The sequence below is a fragment of the Rana temporaria genome, chromosome 3, assembly GCF_905171775.1.
Source record: "Rana temporaria chromosome 3, aRanTem1.1, whole genome shotgun sequence".
NCBI classification, from domain to species: Eukaryota; Metazoa; Chordata; class Amphibia; order Anura; family Ranidae; genus Rana; species Rana temporaria.
In genome coordinates this window covers 252,208,708-252,236,181 of record NC_053491.1, presented here as the reverse complement: position 1 = coordinate 252,236,181, position 27,474 = coordinate 252,208,708, and the positions used below count along the sequence as shown (strand labels likewise).

Here is a 27,474-nt window from a genome sequence, read left to right as displayed (position 1 = left end):
GTATGCTTTTTAAAGGTATCCACCTATTTGGGAAATCCGTTGATAAAGCAAGAACGTTACTGTGGGAAAGGTACTCCTGCTCCATAATAAGAAGTCTTATGCCGCGTACACACAATCATTTTTCGGCATGAAAAAAAAACGTTGTTTTTCAGCATGTCCAAAAACGACGTTTTTCCAACTTCATCATTAAAAACGATGTTGCCCACACACCATCGTTTTTAAAAAAATGATGAACAAACAGCGGTGACGTACAACACGTACGACGGCACTCTAAAGGGGAAGTTCTATTCACCTTTGGGCTGCTTTAGCTGATTCCGTGTTAGTAAAAGACGATTTGCGCTTTTCTGTCTGTTACAGCGTGATAAATGTGCTTACTCCATTATGAACGGTAGTTTTACCAGAACGAGCGCTCCCGTCTCATAACTTGCTTCTGAGCATGCGCAGGTTTAAAACGTCGTTTTTGCCCACACACGATCATTTTTTACATCCCGAAAAACGTAATTTTTTAAAACAACGTTAAAAAATGCAGCATGTTCGAAAAAAAAATTGTCGTTTTTCAGAAGCCGAATAACAATGTGAAGCCCACACATGATCATTTTAAATGACTTTTTTAAAAACGTCTTTTTCATGCCGAAAAATGATCGAGTGTACGCGGCATTACTCTCATGGCTACTACAGAACTTCTACCAAGTGAAAGCGGTAGTTTCACTCTTCTTCATAGACATCTATGGAAATCCAAGGCTTAACACTTCCTTCTGTTGCAAGCCCTGGACTACTAAGTCCAACAAACCTGTCCTGTTAACAATGAAAGGATGACCCTACTCTGATTCTTATTTCCCAAGCTGCCTCCATCAAATCAAAAGCAAGCAGATAGACAGCAAACAGCCTATGTGCCTTTATTAAATAAACTCCATTGTGTAAAACAAGTCATTTTATGTCAGCCCTGGACTACTGAGTCCACCAAGCCTGATCTGTTAACAATGAAAGGATGACCCCACTCGGAGGAGTGGGGTAAAGTCTGTTTGCATTTGTGGCAGTATGGATCTAAGATGTCTCAAACCTCTACGTCAAATTTGTAATTTCAAATGGGTACAAAATCACATTTCTATCTCTCCCCATTTCTCAATTCCTACCTAATTTTAAAAAGATTCCCTACAGTTTTAGTCTCATTACCTATAATGAAGAATGTCCCATATTGTGCAGACACCTGGACCCTGGAGAAATCTTTATTACAGGGATGCCTTCCCACTTCCTTGTTTTGAACTTTTGATACTGCAATGGTTATAGATTGAGTTCTGGGCAGAACAGCAGTAAAGATTGTCTGACGGGGACCTGCCCCTCCTCTGTACCCCTCTATTGGGAAATGTTCTTTCATTGATTTCACTGCTTGCACCACAATCTCTGAATGGGGAGAGAATCCTGTGACTCATCAGACTCTTCCCCCATTCACATATCATGTTACAAGTAATGTAATTAATAAAATAACTTATCTCAATAGAAGAGGAGGGGGTGGTTCCCTGAAAGTTCATCTGTACTGGAGTTCTGCCTGAAGACCCAAAGCTAATAACCATTGCAATGCAGAAGGTTTAGAGCCATGAAGAGGATAGGGCATCCCTACAGTGAAGATTTTTCCGGGATCCAGCTGCCTGCACAGTGTGGGACATACTTCATTACAGTTAAGTGATGCGATAAAGCTGTAACGATTTTTTTTTTTTGCCTTAACTAAACTTTAGCGTTTATAAAATCATGCCGTTTGTGGTGAATTTTTCTCATTCAATCTGTTTATTGGATTTTTTGGCACATACATAATAGTGTCATAAACACAGTATGGTCAGAGATGTACCAGTATTACATGATTGTTTTTAGGTGACTGGAATAAACTAATGAGTGTGACCGTCAAAATGAAAGGTGGGAGAAAGCAGATAATGGCAATGACAACAATTTGTGGTGGGGGGAGGGGGAAGAGAAGAAAAAAAGGAAAAAATGATATATAGAGTGGATCGATCTGTTTGCTCTGTTAAAGGGTCAGAAGGTCTGGATCAAATCCTGCAGGAAGGTAGCGGGACATCCATGGCTGCCAGCCTGTCTGGAACTTCTGTACTTTATCAGTGAGTTTTGCTTGTATTTTTTCATGTATGTAGCGATGTTGCTATGTGTTACAACATCCACACATTTCACTGTGTTTTCCACTCACGACATCTGCCCTGGATCCTTCCTGAATGACTTTACTCCAGACGTGTCTCCTCCAGCTCCTGTTCCAGGACACCTCTTCATGACCGTGTAACAAAAGGCTCCCTCCCAGCTCCGGAGCTCACCGCCTGAGGTACACCCCTCAGAAAGGGGTTCCCTCAGACACGACAGTCTAACACTCCATCATCCAGTTTACCCAGCTGACAACTCCTCCCCCAGCAGGCTAACTATGGGTATATGTAGGAGGCCTGCCCCCTGCCAATCCTAGTTGGGATTGGTCAGAGCTCCTCACATGCACCCCATGTCATTCCAGCTCTCTGTCCTGCCCCTTTTTCAGAACCTTCTTCCTGGAAACAGAGGAGGCGCCCAAGAGCTGAAGTCCATGTCAGTCACCTACTGCTATACTAAACTACTCCCCTGCCCCCAGATCAAAACAAAAGCTCACAGCATAAACCTGCTTAAATTTACCTGCGCTGGCATCTTACACAAAAACCCTTACACTTAGCACCTACCTAAGGTAGAGAGTGCTACATATAGGAGGACTTATCGTGAATTTTAAATTAGTTATACATAATAACAACTCTAGGCCATCAATATTTGCCATCATAATTATTGTTTTTATTATTTCCCTGCATTCATCAAACATTTATAACAAAGTTTGATAGGCAAATTGAAATTCAGTTCCAAAAAAGCAGTTCTGTAAGTAAAGTTAGTGGACTTGAACATTGTGCATGGAAATCTTTATGAAGAGATGGACAATAATGTTTTATTAGTATTGCATCTAATGTGGGATGTTTATGAATAGTAATGGAGATAACTATTGAAAATATATAAAACATTCATTGTTTTTTGGGGATATACAGATGATTAAAAGTTAATAAAGTTCATATTGGAAGAGAAAACAGTGTTATTGCTCGTTCTTGTAGAAGAATCTTTGTTTTACTAGATATTACATGGATTTACACGCTGATTCCGCCTCAATTATTTTAACATTTCAGTAATGTAGTGGTTTGGTTATGCTAAGAATACAAATTGCTGGGAAACAGCACAGCAGATAACTAGCAAGAAAACAACACATGTAGACAAATTTGACATTCTTTTTTCTTTGCTTAACTTTCATAAATTTACCTCTGCTGTTTTAATAGATTAACAGTTTACTTAGTAGAGAAAACAGTTTAATTAAATAATTTTAGTATTCAGAGGGGTGTTTTTGCTCAAATAGTATGGAATTTTGACTTTGAAAAGTGATTTATGCTTATCTTAGTAAATACTGTAAAGCTGTGTTCACTTCAGTCATCCAATCATGTGCAAAGATCAACCCCAGGGCTGTCCCTACATTTACTACAGTGGAATGGGAAGACATTGCAGGGAGTGTGGCTATCAGCATTGTCATTGATAATTCAGAAGCATGTAGCTTGCCAATCAGCACCTTGCCACTCCTAGTCCTTCCCACTGCTTTCTGGATTGACAGCACTGTTACTGAGTCCCAGGGCCGTTTGAAGGAATTTGGGGGCCCCAAGCAAATTGGACATGGAGGCCCCCCAACCCTCCCTGCATGCAAAGCCTACTGTTTCTTACTCCCCTCCCCCCTCCCCCCTCCCTGTGTCTTTCTTTCTCCCCTCCCCCCGTGTCCTTCTTAATCCCCCCGTGTCCTTCTTACTCCCCCCTCCCCCTCCCTCAAACCAATCAATATACGCTTATTGGGATTTTTTACCAAAAATATGTAGAAGAACACATATTGGCCTAAATTGACGAAGAAATGTTTTATAGCAGAAAGTAAAAAAAAAAAAAAAATTACGTTTTTTTTTTGTTTGTTTATAGCACAAAAAATAAAAACCGCAGAGGTGATCAAATACCACCAAAAGAAATCTCCATTTGTGGGAAAAAATGGACGTCAATTTTGTTTGGGTGCCATGTCGGATGCATTTGTTATAATAATGCAGTGACTTTTTGCAAAAAATAGCCTGTCATTAAGGAGGGGTGATTTACGCTACGCCGCCGCAACTTTACAGGCAAGTTCTTTGTGAATAAAGCACTTGCCTGTAAAACTTGCAGCGGCGTAACATAAATGGTAGCAGCGATGTGAGGGATATTTTAGGGGGCATCACGCTACAGGCTGCAGCAATTATAGCAAGCGGCTGCTGGGGGCCCCTGGCCAGCTCGGGGCCCCAAGCAGTTGCTTGCTTTGCCTGTCCTGTTCTGACAGGCCTGCTGAGTCCCTCCCACTGTGATCTGAAGTGTCTGGGAGGGGGAGAGTATGAGATACAACGAATGAGGATTTGTCTCGCGTAGGGGAGGTAAATATGTTTTTTTTACTGTATAAATCTTGTGCATCACATTTTAACTTGGTATGGGACTATCAGAATGTCTTGTGTGAAAACATTTATCAATAGACCTCTGATGCTGCGTACACACGATAGGTTAGTCTGATGAAAACGGTGTGATGGACCGTTTTCATCAGACCAAACCGATCGTGTGTGGGCCCCATCGGTTATTTATCCATAGGTTAAAAAAATAGGAACTTGTTTTAAAATTATCTGACGGATAAAAAACCGATAGAAAAAAACGATCGTCTGTGGGTACGTCCATCGGTTAAAAATCCATGCATGCTCAGAATCAAGTGGACGCATGCTTGGAAGCATTGACCTTCCTTTTTCTCAGCACGTCATTGTGTTTTACGTCACCGCGTTCTGACACAATCGTTTTTTTAACTGATGGTGTGTAGGCACGACTATTCATCAGTCAGCTTCATCGGATAACTGATGGAAAATCCATCAGACCGTTTTCATCAGACTAACCTATCGTGTGTACAGGGCATAAGTGTGCTAAAGGATAAATTAGGGCGCAAGATCCAGTGGGAGCGATTGCTTTAACGTGGAAATATGCATGGTATATTTGCTCATTATGGCAAAGTTACCTCCAAATTTGCCTTGCTCTAACGAAAACAGCTCCATGCTCTATGCTTTTGTATTTATTAGAACATTAACATGGAAAAAATTATTACAATATAATACTCTCCAATATACTGTATCTTATTAAAAATACAAGCATTAATGTAAAGTTTAACACTGTCTTCCTTATTCAGATCTAATTCTTATATATTATGTATACCCCAGGTATTCCTTTCAAGATGAGGAGGACATGTTTATGGTTGTAGATCTTCTCCTTGGTGGTGACCTTAGATACCATCTGCAGCAAAATATACGTTTCTCTGAGGCATCTGTAAAGCTCTTCATCTGTGAACTGGCCTTGGCACTTGACTATTTGCAGAGCAAGAATATCATTCACCGGTGAGTTCATATCTCTAAAGTGTGCGCATTATGCCTCTCTGCTTAGCCTGTAATTAGGATTTAAATCCCATAGTATATTGCAGCAGGAAAACTTTTAGATTGGCCAGACTGATTTGTTTTTGTAAATATACACTAATTCAGTGCAATGTCAAGGAGGGAAAAGTAAAAGAAAAATTAGTATGCCTGTAGCATCATTGTCACTGTGATGGAAAACCCTAAAGCCTCGTACACACGACCGAGTTTCTCGGCAAAAACCAGCAAGAAACTTGCTGTTTTTTGTTTTTTTTTTGCCGAGGAAACCGGTCGTGTGTACACTTTTCGACGAGGAAACTGTCGAGGATCTTGTCGAGCCAAAAAGAGAGCATGTCTTCTTTTTCCTCTACGGGAATGGGGAAATTTGGCTTGCCGAGATCCTCGACAGCCTAACAAGGAACTCGACGAGCAAAACGATGTGTTTCGCCCGTCGAGTTCCTCGGTCGTGTGTACGAGGCTTGTCACAGGGATGTCCCACTTTTGACCTTCCTGGGCCACATTAGAAGAAGAGGAATTGGCTTTGTCCACAAATAAAATACCCTAACAATAAGGTAGCTGATGAGCAGAAAAAGTCGGGCAGATCACAAGTTAAAGATAATTGATATAGATAATGATCCTATCTAAAAAATAAAAAAATAAAACAATTCTCAATGAATTCTCAAGGTGCTCATCAGATATTTTGGTTCTAATTTTGCCCTTTGTGTGCTTCATCCTTGAAAATAGGTGCTCACAAATGTAGGTGCTGCCAAAAACTGATGACATAAATAAGGCGTGATTGTGAAGAGTAGGATATTTTTTTCCCCGGAAGATAAAACGTAGAAAAGTACAGTAAAGAGACACTGCCACATGTGGTAAAGCTTTTTTACAAACAATTCCAAAAAAAAAAAATCAAAATTTTTAAATAAGTTTAAGATTTTGTGTTGGGCCACATTCATAGTCGTCTTGGGCCACTGGTTGGACACCCCTACCCTAAGACCCCTTTCACACTGGGTTGTTTTGTAGGCGCTATTGCGCTAAAAATAGTGCCTGCAAACTGACCTGAAACAGCCACTGCTGTGTCTCCAGTGTGAAAGCCCCGAGGGCTTTCACACTGGAGCGGTGCACTAGCAGGACGGTAAAAAAAAGTCCTGCTAGCCGCATCTTTGGAGCGGTGAAGGAGCGGGGTGTATACCGCTCTTCCACCGCTCCTACCCATTGAAATCAATACTATATTTTTTAACCCTTTTTCAGCCACTAGCGGGGGTAAAACCGCCCCGCTAGCGGCTGAATAGCACAGCGAAATTGGCGGTAAAGCGCCGCTAAAAATAGCGGCGCTTTACTGCCGACGCCACTCCTGCCACCAGTTTGAAAGGTGTCTAACACTCTGCTATCAGTATTTTTTTCTTAAAGTTTATTTTTCACTTTAGAAAATGGAACAAAATCTTTTGTGTATCATTTTATCCATATCAACAGGAAAAAGTAAAATTTCTTGATGTCTGTCAGTTTGTTTTTTTGGAATAGTATGTGTGGCCAGAATAAACAGTCAGCCTTCCCAAAACTCATAATTTAGTGCTAGATGGATGCTAGGAAGATGACTTACAAACTATCACTCCAGTAGAAAGATTCTGCAAGAGTTCCCGACTCTATATTTTTCCTTTGCCATGGAATCTTACTCCACTCACTAATACCGGGGTAGACTCGGTGGGATAACTTACTAAAAATGAGGCTGTTGACTTTTCAAGATCTTGTTGCTGGGGTCTACAAAAGAATAAGATCTTATGGGTTTAAAACTCGCTGGTATCTACAAAAAACAAAAACATACATTTTACAATGTTCAAATGAGGATGGCATTATATGTATTATCCCCAATGCCCTGGCAGGACATACTTTCCTGTTCAGCTGATGGAAGCGATACAAGGAAATCCTGTGAAAGTTCTAAATCACTCTAGTTGGAGCTAATTAGGGACTTTCCTCCTACCCTCACGGTGACAGTGCAGGGCTAATCATTTAGCCGCAGTGCTGTCACACTTTACCTCTTTTGCATATGAGTGGGAAAAATGTCATCCATTCCAGTTGAGGCACTAGGGGGGGTTCAGAATCTAATGTATAGTAACCAATCAGCTTCTAAGTTCAGCTTGTTTAATTAAGTTGACAATAAAACTTGGAAGCTAATTGGTTTCTATGCACAGCTGCACCAGATTCTGTGTTCGCCAGTCTTAGTAAATCTCCTCCACTGTGTCTCTTTGGGATACTGCATGGATCTGGCAGGAGTGTGCATAGGTAATTACATGACTTTGTGAGTGGAGGTGCTAGGAGGTAAAGAGAGGTGGGGGTGGGAGGGGGCAGGAGGGTACTTACAGGGGATAAGTATACAAAATTTATAAGGAATCACAGTGGTGAATACTTAGCTCAGTTGTCAAACACCTCCCATCTAATGGTGTTTGGGCGTATTTGTGGGGGCACATTAAATTAAAGTATAACTAAAGGCAAAAATATTTTTTTTCGTTTTGGTTAGAATGGAGAAGGATTAGAACACCTGTCAGTTTGTATAGGTGTCTGTGCTCCCATTAAGGAGATTCACCCTCTCTATTTGTCCTATTTACCATTATCAATGAAAGTCAAAGTAAAACAAAATCATACATTTTGGATTTTCACAGAAAAGTAATAGAGGAGAAATCTTCTGATAGGAACACTGGTTCTGGTGACCTGGGGGTTCCTAAGGAAATCCCTTATTGTTCAGGGATTTTCTCTCACTCCCTGTTTGACTATGGGACAGGACTAGGGATGAGCTTCGAGTTCGAGTCGAACTCATGTTCGACTCGAACATTGCCTGTTCGCCTGTTCGGCGAACAACGAACAATTAGGGGTGTTCGCGGCAAATTCAAAAAAAGCCGCGGAACACCCTGTTAAAGTCTATGGGAGAAATCTAAAGTGTTAATTTTAAAGGCTAATATGCAATTTATTGTCCTAAAAAGTGTTTGGGGATCTGGGTCCTGTCCCAGGGGACATGTATCAATGCAAAAAAAAGTTTTAAAAACGTCAGTTTTTTTCAGGAGCAGCGAATTTAATAATGCTAAAAGTGAAACAATAAAAGTGTAATATTACTTTAAATTTCGTACCTAGGGGGGGTGTAAAGTTAGCATGTGAAAAAGCGCATGTTTCCCATACATAGAACTGTCCCTGCACAAAGTGTCATTTCTGAAAGAAAAAAAGGCATTTAAAACCGGCTTTGCGGCTATAATGAATTGTCGGCTCTGGCAATTACAGAGATGATTCATTCATAAAGAAAAAAAAAATGTGTAGGGGTTCCCCCAAATTAAATTACCAGGCCCTTCAGGTCTGGAATGGATATTAAGGGGAACCCCGCCGTAAAAAAAAAAATGACGTAGGGTTCGCCGCAAATATCCATACCAGGCCCTTCAGGTCTGGTGTGGATTTTAAGGGGAACTCCACCCCAAATTAAAAAAAAAATGGCGTGGAGTCCCCCTAAAAATCCACACCAGACCCTTATCCGAGTGCGCCCCCCCCTCTCCTGAACCGCACCAGGCCACATGCCCTCAACATGGGGAGGATGTCCCCATGTTGATGGGGACAAGGGCCTCATCCCCACAACCCTTGCCCGGTGGTTGTAGGGGTCAGTGGGCGGGGGGCTTATCAGAATCTGGAAGACCCCTTTAACAAAGGGAACCCCCAGATCCTGCCCCCCCATGTGAATTGGTAATGGGGTACACTGTACCTCTACCATTTCACGAAGGAAGTGTAAATAGTTTAAAAAAAAACACAGACACCGTAGAAAAAAATCCTTTATTAATAAAAAAAAAAAAAATAATCCAGCGATGTGAATCCACTGTCTCCTATCCAGCGATGGATGATCTCTCCAGCGACGGATGATCAGTGGTCCGGTCCAGCGATGCAGAAGATCCATCCGTCCCGAGCGCAGCAAGGGAGCTCCACTCTCCGCTGGACATAGCCCAGCGGAATGACGCGCTGGAGCTGTGACATTACTTATATAGGGGAAGCGGCCACCCGACACGTGACCCCGCCCCCTCTGACGCACCCTCGTACGTCACTGGGAAAGACCCTGAAAGACCGGACTTTCCCAGTGACGTACGAGGGTGCGTCAGAGGGGGCGGGGTCACGTGACGGGTGGCCGCTTCCCCTATATAAGAAATGTCACAGCTCCAGCGTGTCATTCCGCTGGGCTGTGTCCAGCGGAGAGTGGAGCTCCCTTGCTGCGCTCGGGACGGATGGATCTTCTGCATCGCTCGACCGGACCGCTGATCATCAGTCGCTGGAGAGATCATCCATCGCTGGATAGGAGACAGTGGATTCACATCGCTGGATTTATTTTTTTATTTTTATTAATAAAGGATTTGTTTCTATGGTGTCTGTGTGTTTTTTTTAACTATTTACACTTCCTTCGTGAAATGGTAGAGGTACAGTGTACCCCATTACCAATTCACAAAGGGGGGTGCCAGGATCTGGAGGTCCCCTTTGTTAAAGGGGTCTTCCAGATTCTGATAAGCCCCCCGCCCGCAGACCCCCACAACCACCGGGCAAGGGTTGTGGGAATGAGGCCCTTGTCCCCATCAACATGGGGACATCCTCCCCATGTTGAGGGCATGTGGCCTGGTGCGGTTCAGGAGAGGGGGGGGCCGCACTCTGTCCCCCCCTCTTTTCTGTGGCCGGCCAGGTTAACATGCTCGGATAAGGGTCTGGTGTGGATTTTTAGGGGGACTCCACGCCATTTTTTTTTTTTGGGGTGGAGTTCCCCTTAAAATCCACACCAGACCTGAAGGGCCTGGTATGGATATTTGCGGGGAACCCTACGTCATTTTTTTTTTTTATGGCGGGGTTCCCCTTAATATCCATTCAAGACCTGAAGGGCCTGGTAATTTAATTTGGGGGAACCCCCACATATTTTTTTTTTCCTTTATGAATAAATCATCTCTGTAAATGCCAGAGCCGACAATTCATTAGAGCCGCAAAGCCGGTTTTCAATGTCTTTTTTTCTTTCAGAAATGACACTTTGTGCAGGGACAGTTCTATGTACGAGAAACATGCGCTTTTTCACATGCTGACTTTACACCCCCCCTAGGTACGAAATTTAATGGAATATTACACTTTTATTGTTTCACTTTTAGCATTAATAAATTCACTGCTCCTGAAAAAACGGCAGTTTTTAAAACTTTTTTTTGCATTGATACATGTTTCCTGGGACAGGACCCAGGTCCCCAAACACTTTTTAGGACAATAACTTTTTAAAGGCATATTAGCCTTTAAAATTAACACTTTAGATTTCAAATGTTCGAGTCCCATAGACTTTAACAGGGTTCTAAAGTTCACACGAACATTTGGTGTGTTCGCAAGTTCTGATGCAAACCGAACAGGGGGATGTTCGGCTCATCCTTAGACAGGATATGAAGGAAAATCTTCACAATGGGACACAGATGGCAAAAAAATAAATCTGACAGACGTTATAACCCTCCCTTGCCTATAGTTCGACTTTAAGTCAGTGGCGAAGTGCTACAGATACACAAAGGGGTTGATTTACTAAAGGCAAATAAACTCTGCACTTTGCAAGTGCAGTTGCTCCAGAGCTTAGTGAATAAGTAGAGGCTATGATGACTTCCATCGTCCAATCATGTATAAGCAAAAAAGCTTTTTTTTTCCTTGCATGTGATTGCGTATTCTTTAAAGCTTCCTCTCATTTACTAAGCTCTGGAGCAACTGCACGGTTTATTTCCCTTTAGACTGGGTTCGCACTATCTTGGCATGCAGCAAACAGCAGGGGTCTGGTGCGTCCTCGTTCACCATTTCAGTTTTGATTTTAGCCCAAATTTTGGGCTGAATTTGGACCGGAAACTGACCAAAAGATGCACAGGGCTCGTGTGTAAATTCGCACTGGAGCTGCAGTGTGCAGTGGACATATGTGAACTGGCTCCATAGAGAGCCAGTTAAAATCCCCTGCTATTGTGAATTGGATACGGGGAACTGGCTCCATAGAGAGCCAGTTAAAATCCCCTGCTATTGTGAATTGGATACTGGGAACCTACATCTGATTCGCAATAGTGTAAATCAACCCCAAAGTGTGTAGAAAAGCATAGAGTGGCTATTTCACAACTTTGATTGTTTTTTCTTATATTTCTGATTTAATTTGGAGGTTATTTTTAAATATATATGTTAAATATATATGTTCTACGCTATAACTTGATGTAATGTTTTTTTGTAAGAATTGCATAAATACCATGTAAGACCAATGTATGTATGTGTTTTTTTGGGGGGGTTTTTGCTTTGTCCCTGTTTACTGTTTTTGTAATTGTAAATTGTTTTTGTCAGCGTTTAAAAAAGAAAAGTATAAAAACTTATATTTTAAAAAAATATATATATAAAGGTAAAAAGAGAAATATGAGCATTTAAGTATTTAAGCCACGTGATGTCCTATGGGACTGTCAATTCCTTGTTGTTTGCTGAAGTCATTCGTGTAAAAACCGATGTTACAGAAATGAATTGTGGATAACATGGAAATGAGTCCATATCAGGGAGTTTCAGGCTGCTCCTGCTATACACTTTGTAATGGGCTGTCATACTTCAGGCTGCTGGGAAGACTGACAGCTGATTAAATCAATTGCTATCTTGGCAGAAGGTCCACACAGAACCAAGGAAGGAGATGTAATGTCTGAATCAGTGTGTCTCTGCAACACCATTTACAAGTCTGATTTATATATCTTAATACCATGAATAAATATCTCTATGATAGCTCTGATGATTCATGTTATACAGTGAGACTCGCTGTTCTACTGTCGCAACGAACACGATGTCTTTATACCGCCATCATCTTCAGCCAAGAAGTTGTGATTTAAAATGTCTTGTTAAAAGGATGCTGGTGCAAACTGAGACATTTTATTGCTTCACAGTATTTGAAATCACTAAATATGAGCAAAGAATAGAGTGTTTACAAATTAAAGTTTTTAATTTTTTTAATTTTTTAATTAAAGTTTTTTCACGATAGCCATTTGTAATTGATGTAAAATGTGTTCATGTGTAAATGCACACTAAAAATCAGATTGTATGAGCACAGAATTGATTATGCAGCCACAGTGTGTTTGAGTCCATGTGCACAGTCTACAGAATATATAGGTGGAATTTACCAACAACAGTGGTTGGCTAATGAAAGTATGCTCCACCATCCATAAAAAAAAAATCGAATGTTCTCTACTACTTTTGGCTTTTACCAATTTTCTCAATTTAAAATGTGCACACCATATAGGAATTAAGCAACATCAATTGCAACTGGCTATCGTGAAAGGAGACTGTAAAAAAACATACAGTGCCTTGCAAAAGTATTCACCCCCCTTGGCATTTTTCGTGATTTGTTGCCTCACAATCTGAAATTAACATGGATTGTTTGAGGATTTGCATCATTTAATTTACAGAACATGCCCACAACTTTCAAGATTTTTTTTTTTTTATTGTGAAGCAAACAACACATAGGACAATATAACAGAAAAAGTCAATGTGCAAACTATTTACCCCCTAAAGTCAATACTCCAAGTTGCCTTGGATAATTCTCTATGAGCTTGCCACATCTTACCAGTGGGAGTCTGCCCATTCCTCCTTGCAAAACTGCTTCAGCTCCTTCAAGTTGGATGGTTTGTGCTTGTGAACAGCAATCTTTAAGTCTGACCACTGATTTTCTATTAGATTGAGGTCTGGGCTTTGGCTAGGCCATTCCAACACATTTACATGTTTCCCCTTAAACCACTTAAGTGTTGTTTTAGCAGTGTGTTTGGGGTCATTGTCCTGCTGGAAGGTCCTAGCCTCAAATCACACACAGAGTGGTACAGGTTTTTCCTCAACAATATCTCTGTATTTAGCCACATCCATCCTTCCCTCAACTCTGACCAGTTCCCCAGTCCCAACTGCTAAAAAACATCCCCACAGCATGATGCTGCTACCACCATGTTTTACTGTGGGGATGGTGCTCTTCGGGTGATGTGATGTGTTGGGTTTTGCGCCAGACATAGCATTTTCTTTGATGGCCAAAACGTTTAATTTTAGTCTCATCAGACCAGAGCACCTTCCTCCATACATTTTGGGAGTCTCCCACATGCCTTTTCGCAAGCTCAAAACGTGCCATTTTATTTTTTGCTGAAAGTAATGGCTTTCTTCTGGCCACTCTGCCATAAAGCCCAACTCTATGGAGTGTACTGCTTAATGTCGTCCTATGTACAGATACCCCAGTCTCTACTGTGGAACTCTGCCACTCCTCCAGGGTTACCTTAGTCTTTGTGCTGCCTCTCTGATTAATGCCCTCCTTGCCTGGTCTGTGAGTGTTGGTATGCAGCCGTCTCTTGTCAGGTTTGCTGACGTGACATGTTCTTTTCATTTCTTTATGATAGATTTGATGGTGCTGCTAGGGATCATCAAAGATTTCGATATTTTTTTTTTTTTCCTAACCCAGACTTGTACTTCTCAACAACATAGTCCTTTACTTGTTTGGAGAGTTCCTAGGTTTTCATGGCAGTGTCTGGTTAGTGGTGCCTCTTGCTTAGGTGTTGCAGCCTCTGGGGCCTTTCAAAAAGGTGTGTATATGTAATGACAGATCATGTGACACTTAGATTGCACACAGGTGGACATTTTACTAATTATGTGACTTCCTAAGATATTTGGTTGCACCAGAGCTTTTTATGGGCTTCATAACAAAGGGGGTGAATACATACGCATATGCCAATTATCATTTTTTTATTTTTGAAAAATAGTTTTATGTATCTATTTTCAAATTTTACTTCACCAACATAGACTATTGTGTTCTGATCCAACACATACAATTCAGATTAAAAAAACATTGAACTAAAGTCTGTAATGTAACAAAATAGGTAAAAAGCCAGGGGGGTAAATACTATTTTAAGGCACTGTAAATTTGTTAAAGTGGCAGTGAACTGTGTGCAGAGGAGCACTGTACTTTAAATATGTAGAAGCACAAGCAGTCGTCAGAATACAAGACTTCATATACTAATGCTTATGATCTGGTGTTAACTACCAGTACATACAGTATGTTGCCTCTTTTCCTACAATAGAAGAGCCCATGTTTTTTGACATACCATATAGTTTGACACACATGCATTAAATTGCTTTGCATTTTGAATTAAAACATTTTTTTTCTTATTTCTCTGAAAAATGTTGGCGTGTCCATTCTGTCATGCCTGTTTTGGGAGTAAAAGACATAAAGGATGCTCAATATGCACAGCAAATTGGGACAGCTCTGTGTGCATTGAGCATCAATATTAGATCTAGTACGTTTAGTGATGGTGACTGCTGTTTGTGCAAACATTTGCATGTGAATGCAGACCCATGATACAAGCATAGTCTAGAAGTTTATCCCTGCTTTTTTAGTAATTAAAAAAAAAAATGTAGGCCAAACCTGATGACCTGATAACTTCTAACTTTTGTCTGTGCCCATCCACTGCATCACATCATGCTGATGCAGCCGGAAAACTGCAGTCTTTTTCTAGTTTAGTTTGCTGCTATATGGACAAGTCACCACACAAGTAACCCCAAAAACTAAAACTCAAACGTATTAATCTTTACTGACAGAAAAGATATAGGCCCAGATTCTCAAAGGGCTTACGATGGCGCAACGCCATGTACGCCGTCGTAAGTCCTAATCTGGGCCGTCGTATCTATGCGACTGATTCTTAGAATCAGTTACGCATAGATAACCATTAGATCCGACAGGCGTAAGGCTCTTACGCCGTCGGATCTTAAATGCAATTTTTTTTTTTGTCCGCTAGGTGTCGCCTCCGTCGTTTTCCCAGTCGAGTATGCAAATTAGCTAGATACGCGAATTCCCGAACGTACGCACGGCCGACGCAGTGAATTTATGACCTTTACGTTATTTTTTTTCCGGCGTAAAGTTGCCCCTGCTATATGAGGGGCAACCAATGTTAAGTATGGCCGTTGTTCCCGCGTCAAAATTTATAAATTTACGTTGTTTGCGTAAGTCATCCGTGAATGAGGCTGGACGCCATTTACGTTCACGTCGAAACCAATGACGTACTTGCGACGTCATTTGGAGCAATGCACCCCGGGATATTTTTCGGACGGCGCATGCGCAGTACGTTCGGCGCGGGAACGCGCTTAATTTAAATACTACACGTCCCTTATCCGCCTAATTTGAATTAGGCGGGCTTGCGCCGGGTGATTTACGCTAAGCTGCCGCAACTTTACACGCAAGTGCTTTGTGAATAAAGCACTTGCCTGTAAAACTTGCGACGGCGTAACGTAAATGAGATACGTTACGCCCGCCGACATTTACGCCGATCTACGAGAATCTGCCCCATAGTACCTAAAAAATAAAATGTAATTGCTGCAAGAACTATAAAATATGGTTAGGATTTGTGCATATTTAAAAAAAAAAAAAATAACATACATTGGCACACATTCCCTGTGTGTCTGTAGTTTTCAGTGTAAGCCTTTTGGTCCAAAGACAGAAATGTGAAAAATGGAAAAAGTGATGCCTTACATGCCCTGATCCCGAACTTCATTCAAATCCTTAAAGGTATATACTGTATAGCCAACATGTTTTTTCCTTTCGTTTTGAACAGTGTAGGGAAGAGTTAAATTCCCATTTTTTCCTGTCTGCTAGGGGAAAACTCCCTTGACTTTTTGCTTTGAGATAGATGCACCATGAAGTGAAAGGAAGCCTCTCAAAAAATTAATGTAATGCCTACCTTGGAAAGTTGCCACTGGAACATCTGTCCTCGTTGGATGACTTGCTATTACTATTTGCTCCTAAATTTTGGATTTCCCCTTGCTTTATGTCTTAATCATAGGGGTCACAAGGGCAAAAAGATGAGTGAATCTCATCAACAGAGATACCAACAAAAATACAATTTGGACAGATGTTCAAACTATTCCATAACTAAAATTTTTTTTGCTTTTGCAAATGCTTTAAGCTAACATCAAAATTCACTTTAAGCTAACATCAAAAATTAACTAATACCTAAACCTTTTCAAACCCCTAAATTTAACTCTTAACAGCCCCCCCCCCCCAGTACTTAGGGCCAGATTCACGTAGATGAGTGGCGGGGTAACGTATCGTAGATACGTTACACCGCCGCAATTTTTCATCGCAAGTGCCTGATTCACCAAGCACTTGCGATGAAAACCTTACGCCGGCGGCCTCCGGCGCAAGGCGGGCCAATTCAAATGGGCGTGTGACCTACCGCGCATGCTCCGTTTCCTAACTCCCGCAGTGCTTTGCGCGAAGTGACGTAATTTTTTCGAACGGCGACGCGCGTAGCGTAATTCCGTATTCCCGGACGGCTTACGCAAACGACGTTATTTTTTTAATTTCGACGCGGGAAAGACGGCCTTACTTTATACAGCAATATGATTGCTGTGTAAAGTTAAGGCACCAAAAAAAACGACTAACTTTGCGACGGGAAACTAGACTAGCGGCGACGTAGCGAACACGAAAAACCGTCGGGAATCGCCGTAACTCCTGATTTGCATACCCGACGCTGGTTTACGACGCAAACTCCCCCCAGCGGCGGCCGCGGTATTGCATCTTAAGATCCGACAGTGCAAAACAATTACACCTGTCGGATCTTATGGCTATCTATGCGTAACTGATTCTATGAATCAGTCGCATAGATAGAACAACAGATACGACGGTGTATCAGGAGATACACCGTCGTATCTGCTCTGTGAATCTGGCCCTTAATGTTTAACTGAATTCAAATAGTGAAGATTTGGTATTATAAAAACCATAATTAGAAGAAGCAGTACCCTGAAACATGTACCTATTATGGAATTCTTTCTGATAAATAGCAATGTACTTCCTGGTATGAGAGTGCCTAGTACCTCCTGTACCTACAGCCTCAAAGCTTCATAGCTGTACAGTGCAGTGTGAGCGTAAAGTAGTTGCCCTCTGTGTGTAGCGCTACCCCCGCAGGAGCCGCTGGTTGTTTGTGGGATCGGCGTATTGAGTTACCTTGCAGGGTGTCTAGGGGTGATACTAGTGAGTTGAGGCAATGAGCGAAGGTCCAGTCATCAATTGGGTTTTCTTCAATGCTTTATTCCAAGACCCAACATGGCCAACATCAACATAAGACAAGATAGGAAAGGTTGATGAAGCATGAGAACAACTTTAGTATCAGGCCTTAGATATGAAAAGAGCAGTCCTGCTCTTAGTAATAGTAAGATCAGTTCCTCGCCACTCTAGCCAGAGTGGGTAAAGTGCCCCCCGACAGACCTCTGTCACAAGCCTAGCAGCCGAAGTGTCACTTGTAAATCACTGGGAGGAACAGACCTCTGCCACAGGCCTGACTCTGGACCTCTGCCACAGGCCTAGCGATTTAGGGTGCCATAATTGGATTGAGCGAATCCTCCCAGTAAAGTTTAGTCAGGGTCACCAGTTGACAGCTGCAACATACCTGTCAGTATCGTGGTGACCAGATCCCCAGTGGTTCGTTCAGGCCTCCTGGATAACCTCTCTTTGGGTTCTCCCTGAGCCGATTCCCCACCGCACAGCTCTCAGCTTAGGATCCTCTTAGCAAAGGTTGGGACCCAGCAAGTCGCTGGGGCCCCTCTCATCATCAGGATGAAGCTCCGCATGGTGCGCAACTCCGGCCAGGTACGCCATGGTGTAGGGGTCCATGGATGCGCTCACCCTGAAGGTGGATGCCGCACCTGGAACTCGGACCCCGCGAAAACGGAACTAGAATCAATGGCGTCTGACCAAGATATACCCTTCCCCAGCATGCCCAGCGAGGGAGAAACTCCTCTAATTGGCTGCTGGGCAAAAGTGACTCTGCCAGAACCCCTCTAGCGCCAACTGCCGCCCAGAGGTGGAAACGCACCCCTGAAACGCAGAGTGACCTACAAGACAGTTCTGAAAGGACAGCAGCCCTGCAATTTAACAAATTGTGAATGGGAGCAAAATAACTCTCCCATTCCCCGCTAACTTTAGCATAGTGCCCATACTGAAAGTAAGGGGGCGCTACATGTGTTTTTTAGTTTAATACATTAAACACAATAAAATCAATATTACCCAGTAAACCGTTTGTTAACGTTCTTGCCCAAGCACTTGCCGTATACAACTTTTAGGCCGGGTTCACACCTATGCGAATTGGTTGCGGCTTAAACCGCATCCAATTTGCATAACATTATAAAATACATTGTTTTCAATGAGGCTGGTTCACATATGTGCGATGCATTCGCACTGTGCATTGCCGAAAAAATGTGTGCGTTTTCTAGGCATTGCGGTGCGGCTCAGGTGCGAATTCAGGCCCATTATCTTCTATAGGTATGCATCTCATTCGCACATATGTTCATTTCTCTTCAGGATTTCTCTCATTCAGCTCAATACACTTCCCCCCTCCCCCTACCTTCTCCCAGGTCTCCAAATGTGCATCTAAAATGGAGCTGATCTGCTGAACAGTTGTCTTATCTCTCTGCAGAGCTAAGAGAGCTGAAATTCGCACCACACTAGTGTGAATCCAGCCTTAATGTTGCTGGATCCTGTTCTCTCTTGCTGTCCTGAACTTCCAGTTCTCTTCCCAGGAAACAGTTAACAGTGGACAGTGCAGTCTTGAGTCAGGCTGTTAGCTTGTAGAGGAGAGGGTCTGTGTATTTTAATTGATGGTCACAGTGTAGAGAGATCCCTGCATGCAATGGTGGCTCCATAGGATGCTAAAAGACAAGGGAGCCACCCTGAATAAGTAAAGCTGGGTCATGGCAGCAGCTTAAGTTAGAAAAAAGGCAAGAATCAAAAGAAAAAGAAGCCGTAAAAAAGTGTATAAAAACTGAGGGTTTAATATCACTTTATGGCACTGCTACTAGCCTCAGGTGGTTTGGAATGAGATTAGGTGATGTCACTACTGTGCTGCTTACTGTTGTTCTTGCTGAAGGCTCTGATATAGGGAAACAAAATCCCAAGATGACTGACTTTCAGAGACACAGTACAGAACAAGGCATAGTAATTCAGTAAGTGGGGGGGGGATCATCTGCAGGGAGACCACAGGCAAAACAGGTGACTGCTCCTTGGCCCCTTTAGGTGTAATGGTGTGGGGGATATTTTCTTGGCACACTTTGGGCCCATTAGTACCAATTAAGCATTATTTAAATGCCATGGCCTACCTGAGTATTGTTGCTGACCATAACGTGAATATGTAAAACCTTGTGAGCTGCTATGTTAATACAACAAAGCTGCCTTCCTTGAAATATGTGAAAAAACAATGATAATAAATAAGTGCAGCACTAAACTAAATAGATATAGGAATATCCCTTAGGAATATAATAAATAAATAAATAAATAATATGCAATGGTAAAAAAAATAAAGTGCAATGTGTGAAATATTTCTCCACAAAGTGTCCTTATGTGAAACAAATAATAGTGAAAGCAACGTGCCAGTCCATTATGTGAACAGTAGAAACAATTATAGATGAAACAATATTTCCACAATCATCCACCTCTGTGTATATTCCCAAAATGCTTGTGCTCCCTCCACCTGTTGATCCCACACCTTATAGACTTTATAAATGTGCCTTTGAAAAATGGTTAATCCTCCGGAACTCTCCTCCTAGTTTTGCTCTTCCTTAGAAACTGCCTGTGAGCTTCAGTCACATTGATCTCCCCTTAGTATTATGCCTCCTTAATGCTGCCCGTGAACTCCAATCACATCGACAAAATGCAAAGCAATTGGATCTTGCAATAGTGCTTTACCATTTTTTTTTTTTATGCATTCAAAAACCATACAACATATATCCACTCATATTTGAAAAACTCAATTAGGCATGTGTACATTACATGTACCAACTGTGCTAGGACGATTGTTTCACTTTACAACCAACTCTGCAGCTCCGGCCATCAGTGCTCCTTCCGCCGTTACACTCTGACTGTCCCTTTCTTGTTCAGCGTTTGTCAGCCTCTCAGGTTCCTCCTACTAGTTTTGTCACTCCTCGTGGCTTCCTCTGGGAGATACGATTTGCTGACGAACATCCCTTTATTTATATAGTGGTTCCCGCCGCCATGTTCTCATGACCAATGTCAGTGTATACCGCGCCCATTTTCTTGTAGTCTATATCAGAATATTCGTCCTTCATTCTTTTGCGGTGGTGATTAACCCCATTTTCCTATGATAGGCTACAAGGAGTGAAAAAAATAGTAGGAGGGACCTGAGAGGCTGACGAACGCTGAACAAGGAAGGGACAGTCAGAGTGTAACGGGCAGAAGGAGCACTGACGGCCGGGGCTGCAGAGCCAGTTGGAAGGAGAAACAATCGACCTAGGACCGTTGGTACATGTAATATACACATGCCCAGGGATGGACTGGCCATCGGGACTACCGGGAGTTGCCCGGTGGACCGATGGCTCAGTGGGCCGGCTTCCGTGACAGTTCTCCTGTCCTGCCGCCATGGGAGAGACCTGTCAAAGTGGGCCAGTCGGGATGAAGTCCAATTTTTGTCCCAGTCCAGCCCTGCACTTGTCTGATTGAGTTTTTACAAATGTGAGTGCATATATGTTGTACAGTTTTTGAATAATTTTTTTAAAAATGGTACAGCACTATTGCAAGATCTGATTGCTTTGCATGTGGTCGATGTGATTGGAGTTCACGGGCAACATTAAGGGGGCATAATACTAAGAGGCGATCAATGAGACTGAAGCTCACAGGCAGCTTCTACGGAGGAGGAATACAAAGAAGAGAGTTCCAGAGGATTAACCATTTTTCAAAGGCACATTTATAAAGTCTATAAGGTGAGAGCACAGCTAGTGGAGGATGCACAATAATATTGAGAATATATACAGAGGTGGATAATTGTGGAACGATTGCTTCATCTATAATTGTTTCTACTGTTCACATAATGGACTGGCACATTGCTTTCACTATTATTTGATTTACATAATGACACTTTGTGGAAAAATATTTGGCACATTGCACTTTATTTTGTTGGAAAAACGAGGTAAGTGATATTTAAATGCTCTAGCTTACAGCAATCAATTGATCTAATAAAAAACAAACCTTAAGGCCGGAATCACACTAGTGCGTTGCGTTTTTGAGTTGCGTTCCCGTTGCGAATTTCTCTAGAGGGTGTTCTGCGGATCAACTGCGGTTTAGCTGCGGATCGGGTGCGATTTATAAAAAATAATTACTTGAGCTGCGTTTTTGGTGAGGGCCAATCATTGTTAGCTGTGTGATGATGTAGGTAATAAAAGGGAGTGACCTTTCTTGAACTCTTCCTTTTTCACGAGCATTCAGTATAGTGTGGAATAGGATTTGGATTTCCTAAGAAATGTGTGCTGCCCTGCCCATGATCATGCCTACAGTTGTTGCTGCAACAGCAGCAATCTTGATGGAAGTTGAAAGGAGGAGAAGGAGGAGTAGAAGAAGAAGATACTGGGTTCATCCTATCATTGCAAATAGGGATGAAAGAGGGCAGTTCATTATATTATATGAAGATCTCCGTGGGCATGAGGACAAGTTTTTTAATTATACACGCATGTCAATAACCAGGTGATTATTTAATTAATTTTGCAAAACATTTTCTTTCTCCATTGTTCCATATTAAATTTTTAATTAAAAATTTTATTTTTGTTTGAAGTTTTGATGAATTGTTAGGACTAACGTACCATAGTTTGGAGCGCCAGAACACATGCTTCAGAGCAAGCATCCAGCCTGCACAAAGATTATTAATCACATTAAGGTACTTTTCCACACCTATGTGCATTTTCAAATTGATGTTGAAGCATGTATTCATTTTTGGTTTCAACTATCCAACATCTGTACTTATAAATGAACAACCAGACATAAGATGCCCAAAAATATATTTATTTTTTACTTCTTTCACAAAAATAAAGAAATAGACAACATATTTTTGCGTGGACTAATATAAAAAATATAAACTTTGCCTTCAAGTTTTCCTCTGGATTAAACTTTGATTCAAAATATGCACACATGCTTGTTTACTGTGGGCATAACGTAAACTTTAGAGATGTTGATATGTTTTGGGAAATAATGGTGTGTCTGAGGAGTATTGACTTGCTGAGGTAGATTCATCAATCTCGGTGCTTGAAGCATGGCTAGACTCGACATGGTGCTGTGGGCCATGGTGCTGTGGGCCATGTTGCTGTGGGCCATGTTGCTGAGGCACATGGTGCTGTGGCACATGGTGCTGTGGGCCATGTTGCTGAGGCACATGGTGCTGTGGGCCATGTTGCTGAGGCACATGGTGCTGTGGGCCATGTTGCTGAGGCACATGGTGCTGAGGCACATGGTGCTGTGGGCCATGGTGCTGAGGCACATGGTGCTGTGGCCCATGTGTCTGAGGCCCATGTGTCTGAGGCCCATGTGTCTGAGGCCCATGTGTCTGAGGCCCATGTGTCTGAGGCCCATGTGTCTGAGGCCCATGTGTCTGAGGCCCATGTGTCTGAGGCCCATGTGTCTGAGGCCCATGGTGCTGTGGCACATACATCCCCTGCATTTGTGTTTGTGGCATAATTGAAGGGAATGTGGATGGGATGGGATATGGAGTTCGCCTCTGTTGTACCTCATATATTGAAGTTGGCTCCTGAAAGCTTGAAGTGTAGGATGGAGGAACATAGGGGTAAGGTTGGTTTCCTGGGTCTGGGTACTGGCCTGACATTGGTAAGTGTATCTGTGTTGTTTCTTTAGTTACATATGGCCTTTCCAATGTATGTTGCTCGCTTGGCACTGTAAATGACTGCAGAACGTGTTCTACTGTGGTTCGCATTTCTAAATATCTCTCAGGTACAACTTTTTTGATCAATGGTACAAAATTAAGCGCCAGTATTGTAGCTGGACATAAGAAAGCATCCACCTTTCCAGCCATTTGTTGTAACATCTCTAGAAGACGCTCGCTTATGTCCATCTGCGATACTGGCGTTCGCTTACGTGCCACTTTGGCAGGCCGCGCAATGGTTGTTGGAGCTGAGGAGGGTCCAGGCATAGGCTCAGGCAATCCAGAGTCAGTCTCTGGGTTTGTGAGCCATAGATCTGACCCAAGTGGCATTTCAGGTATTTCCTCATTTGGATCAATGCAAACTGCTGGCACGGATTGGGCCTCAGATTGGCTCTCTGGTTGATCCTCCAGGACATCCTGTTCGTCCCAACTTGCTTCGGTCCTGTTTTTATTAAAAAATAGAAACATTACTAATGCTAAATATATAGTCACGATACATAGATGATGTAGAGGATAACTTACTCTCTCATCTCTATGAGTGGTTTCAAGAAGGCAAGGTCCTCTGCATACATATAGGGTACTCTAGCTGGTGCCCCCGAGCCACTCCTCACTTCTCTTAGATGTTTGTTGTATTTCTTGAAGGCATCACGCATGCTTCGCCAACGATTCTTGATGTATACCACTGTAAAAAAGAGAAGATAATAATTATTTAATATTTCTTATTTGTTCAAGGTACCTAGCTACAGGAAATTCATTTGGAAGTCTCCACTATGAGTTTAAGGTTGGAAAATCAACTATATCTGGCATTGTACATGAAACATGCCTTGTTATATGGAATGTACTAAAACCATTGGTCTTCGAAAAGCCTACAAAAGAAGATTGGTTGAAGATATCAGATGAATTCTGGGAGAGATGTAATTTTCCAAACTGTGTGGGAGCCATCGATGGCAAGCACATACGCATCCTGAGGCCATTTGATAGTGGGAGTCAGTTTTTTAATTATAAAAAATATTTTTCGTTTGTATTAATGGCAGTGGTAGATGCCAAATATAATTTCATTTATATTGATGTGGGTGCTTATGGTAGCAGCTCTGATTCTGGTGTATTTAATCATTCCACATTTGGGAGAATGATAAGGGCGAATAGTCTGGATTTACCAAACGATTCCTCCTTGCCCGGAACAAATGAGCCAGCCCTCCCATTTGTTTTTGTAGGGGACGAAGCGTTTGCCCTTGGTAAAAATCTTCTTCGACCATTCTCAAGTAGAGCGCTGAGCAATGATAAAAGAATATTTAATTATCGGCTCACTAGGGCACGTCGAGTAGTAGAGTGTGCATTTGGAATTCTTGCCAATAAATGGAGAATATTGCACACCGCCATCAATCTCAGTTTGGAGCATGCTGTCTCTGCTGTGAAAACTGCGTGTGCACTGCACAACTATGTGCGAGAACGTGATGGAATTGATTATGAGGATTCCATGATGCATAATATGGAGGCGGCACAGTGGAGTTTGACTAGGGGCACTAGCAGTGGGAAATTGATTCGAGATCAATTTCTTAATTACTTTCTATCGCCAGCTGGCGAGTTACCTTGGCAGATGCAGGCAATTTAAAAAAAAAAAATGTGGTGTTGTCATTAAAATATATGGCCCTTTAAATATTAAAACCTAAAATACTAAGCTAAAAATGTCACTATGTGTAATTTGAATGCATCTTGAAAAAAAAAGATTAAAGTTATCTTTTGGCAGCATATTAAGGACTCCGAAGTGATTCTCTACCTGCAATTGGACAAAAACACCAAAAATTGGCTTGGTGATACTGTTATGTGTGTTCTGCTGGGTGTCATTGTACAGAGGATGATGTCTTTGTAAGACCACCATGGCCAATAACGTCATAATAGGATGACAAATACAGATAGTCACTCCCCCAAGGATCTGCACACATACTTGGTAAAGTGAGTTTACATATTTTGGTGATAGACACACGCAGACTCATACAAACAATGACCAAGGGTGTGGGAATGAGTCACGTGCCACCAGCAACACGGGGACAGGGTGCATTAGGAACACCATGCCAAGATATAAAACATGTGGCATGGTATGGGTTAGCAGACTTTACATGTCCACACAGAATGCATGCTTGGATAAAGGCCTGCTCTGGATTTGTGTGCGGTATGCACTGTAGTTATTGGGGTCTACTTAGAATTATAATTTAATAAGTTAGGGAATGAAAAAATAAAACAAACTTACCTTTGTCAGCTTGAACTTGGGATGAGCACATGCTCCACTCTGGCAAAAGGCTTTTGGTAATTTCAACCCAGGTAGTTTTTTTCAATACATTGTCCTTATATTTAGGATGCCGGGTGTCATAGATTTGTGGGTTCTCCCTGACAAGGCGGATAAGCTCCTCGGAATCCACACAGTCCTTCACCTTAGCAGTGACTTTTTTGCTCCGTTTTTTGGACATGGCTACTCACCTCAGCAGCATGAAACAGACAGAGGAGGAACTAGGAAAAGGGGGAGGTGGTGGAGGAGAAAAAAAAACTTCCGTTCAAACCGCAACACACCTGCGATTTAGATGCGTACCCATAGAAGATAATGGGACTGAATTCGCACCTGAGCCGCACCGCAAGACATAAAAACCGCACGCGGTTTGGAGGCAATGCGCAGTGCGGATGCATCGCACATATGTGAACCAGCCTCATTGAAAACAATGTATTTTAAAATGTCCTGCGATTTGGATGCGGTTGAAACCGCACTCAATTCGCTTAGGTGTGAACCTAGCCTAAGTGTTCCTTTAAAGGAGTCAGAGGTAGTTGTATTGGTGGAAGGGATGCAGATTTGATTGGACCACATGCTTGTCACTTATTATTGCTGCCATGCTGTATATTTTTAAATTATGTAAACATGCTTTTTGGATTCCTCTTGTGGGTTAAACTGCTGTACATCTGTTCTGAACTGTTATACGATTCTCCATCAGCCTAGTCACTCAGTGCATTTATTTTCTACCCCCTGGGTGAAGGCATAATTACAGACTATTAACTATGTTCACTTGCCAAAGATGTTACATCATGTTGCATGTGTTAGGTTGACTTGACTGATTTTTTAAATTCTCCCCTGTGAGTTTCCAAAACTAACTCATGGGTCCATTGCTGTAATAGATAATTCAAAAAACTTTATATAAAAATTGATTACGCTGTGGCTTCTGATGTCATGTTCTTGCTTTTTACAGAAGTTCAGGAGCATGTTATCCAACCCAGTTTAGTCTGTTTGCATACACATTTATATACAATTCATACACAATTCTAAGCTTTGGTTCTAAAGGGTTGCAAAGGCAGAAGGGTTGGGACTTTGAGTGAGGCACATAAACAAAACCAGATATGAAGTAAAAACCTTTATTTTGACAAATATACACAACTTGTAAGAAAATATACATCACATGGCATGTACAGTACTAATGCCACGTGGAAGATAAGCTGGTATAATGGCCATAGACCAATGGAAACCATCTATATCAGGGGTCTCCAAACTTTTCAACACAAGGGCCACATTGTAGATTTTACAAGTATTCGGGGGCCGGAAAAAAATCAGTTACGTACAAATGAATGGATCATCATTCCCATCATCAGTTTTCCCAGCAGAGTTTTCCCCATTATCAGTGTCCCCAGCAATGTTTTCCCATCATCATTGTCCCCAGCAGAATTTTTTCCATTATCAGTCCCCATGATAGCTTTTCCCCATCGGTGTCCCCAGCAGAGTTTCCCTATCATCAATGTTCCCAGCAGAGTTTTCCCATCATCAGTGTCCCAGCAGAGTTTTACCATCATCAGTGTCCCCAGCAGAGTTTTCTCCATCAGTGTCCCAGCAGAGTTTTACCATCATCAGTGTCCCCAGCAGAGTTTTCTCCATCAGTGTCCCCAGCAGAGTTTTTCCCATCAGTGTCCCCAGCAATGTTTTCCCCATCAGTGTCCTCAGCAGAATTGTTTCCATTATCAGTGTTCCCAGCAGAGTTTTCTCCATCAGTGTCCCTGGCAATTTTCCCCATTAGTGTCCCCAGCAGAATTGTTTCCATTATCAGTGTCCCCAGCAGAGTTTTCTCCATCATCAGTGTCCCCAGCAGACTTTTTTCAATCAGTGTCCCCAGCAGAATTTTTTCCATTATCAGTGTCCCCAGCAGAGTCTCCTGTATTTTATGTCTGCAGATTTATGCCCATTTGCCTCTTGCCTCTTGTCACTGTAGGACTTGTCTCCTGCACCTCCGACCAGAGATGGACTGCCG

The 27,474-nt window shown here is 42.1% G+C and overlaps 2 protein-coding genes across 2 annotated transcripts in view; both read left to right on the top strand.

Annotated features, from left to right (window-relative positions):
• Nucleotides 1-27,474, top strand: part of STK32A (serine/threonine kinase 32A) — a 287,637-nt gene that overhangs the window by 145,498 nt on the left and 114,665 nt on the right. Inside the window, exon 5 of the mRNA XM_040344565.1 lies at nt 5,307-5,480. Coding sequence (XP_040200499.1) covers nt 5,307-5,480 — 174 coding nt within the window. The remainder of the gene's footprint in view (nt 1-5,306; nt 5,481-27,474) is intronic.
• On the top strand, nt 21,575-24,948 carry LOC120932293 (protein ANTAGONIST OF LIKE HETEROCHROMATIN PROTEIN 1-like). Its single transcript, XM_040344564.1, has 3 exons — nt 21,575-22,011; nt 22,100-22,201; nt 23,930-24,948. Exons 1-3 carry the CDS (start codon nt 21,791-21,793, stop codon nt 24,807-24,809), a joined length of 1,203 nt encoding a protein of 400 aa, XP_040200498.1. The 5' UTR covers nt 21,575-21,790; the 3' UTR covers nt 24,810-24,948.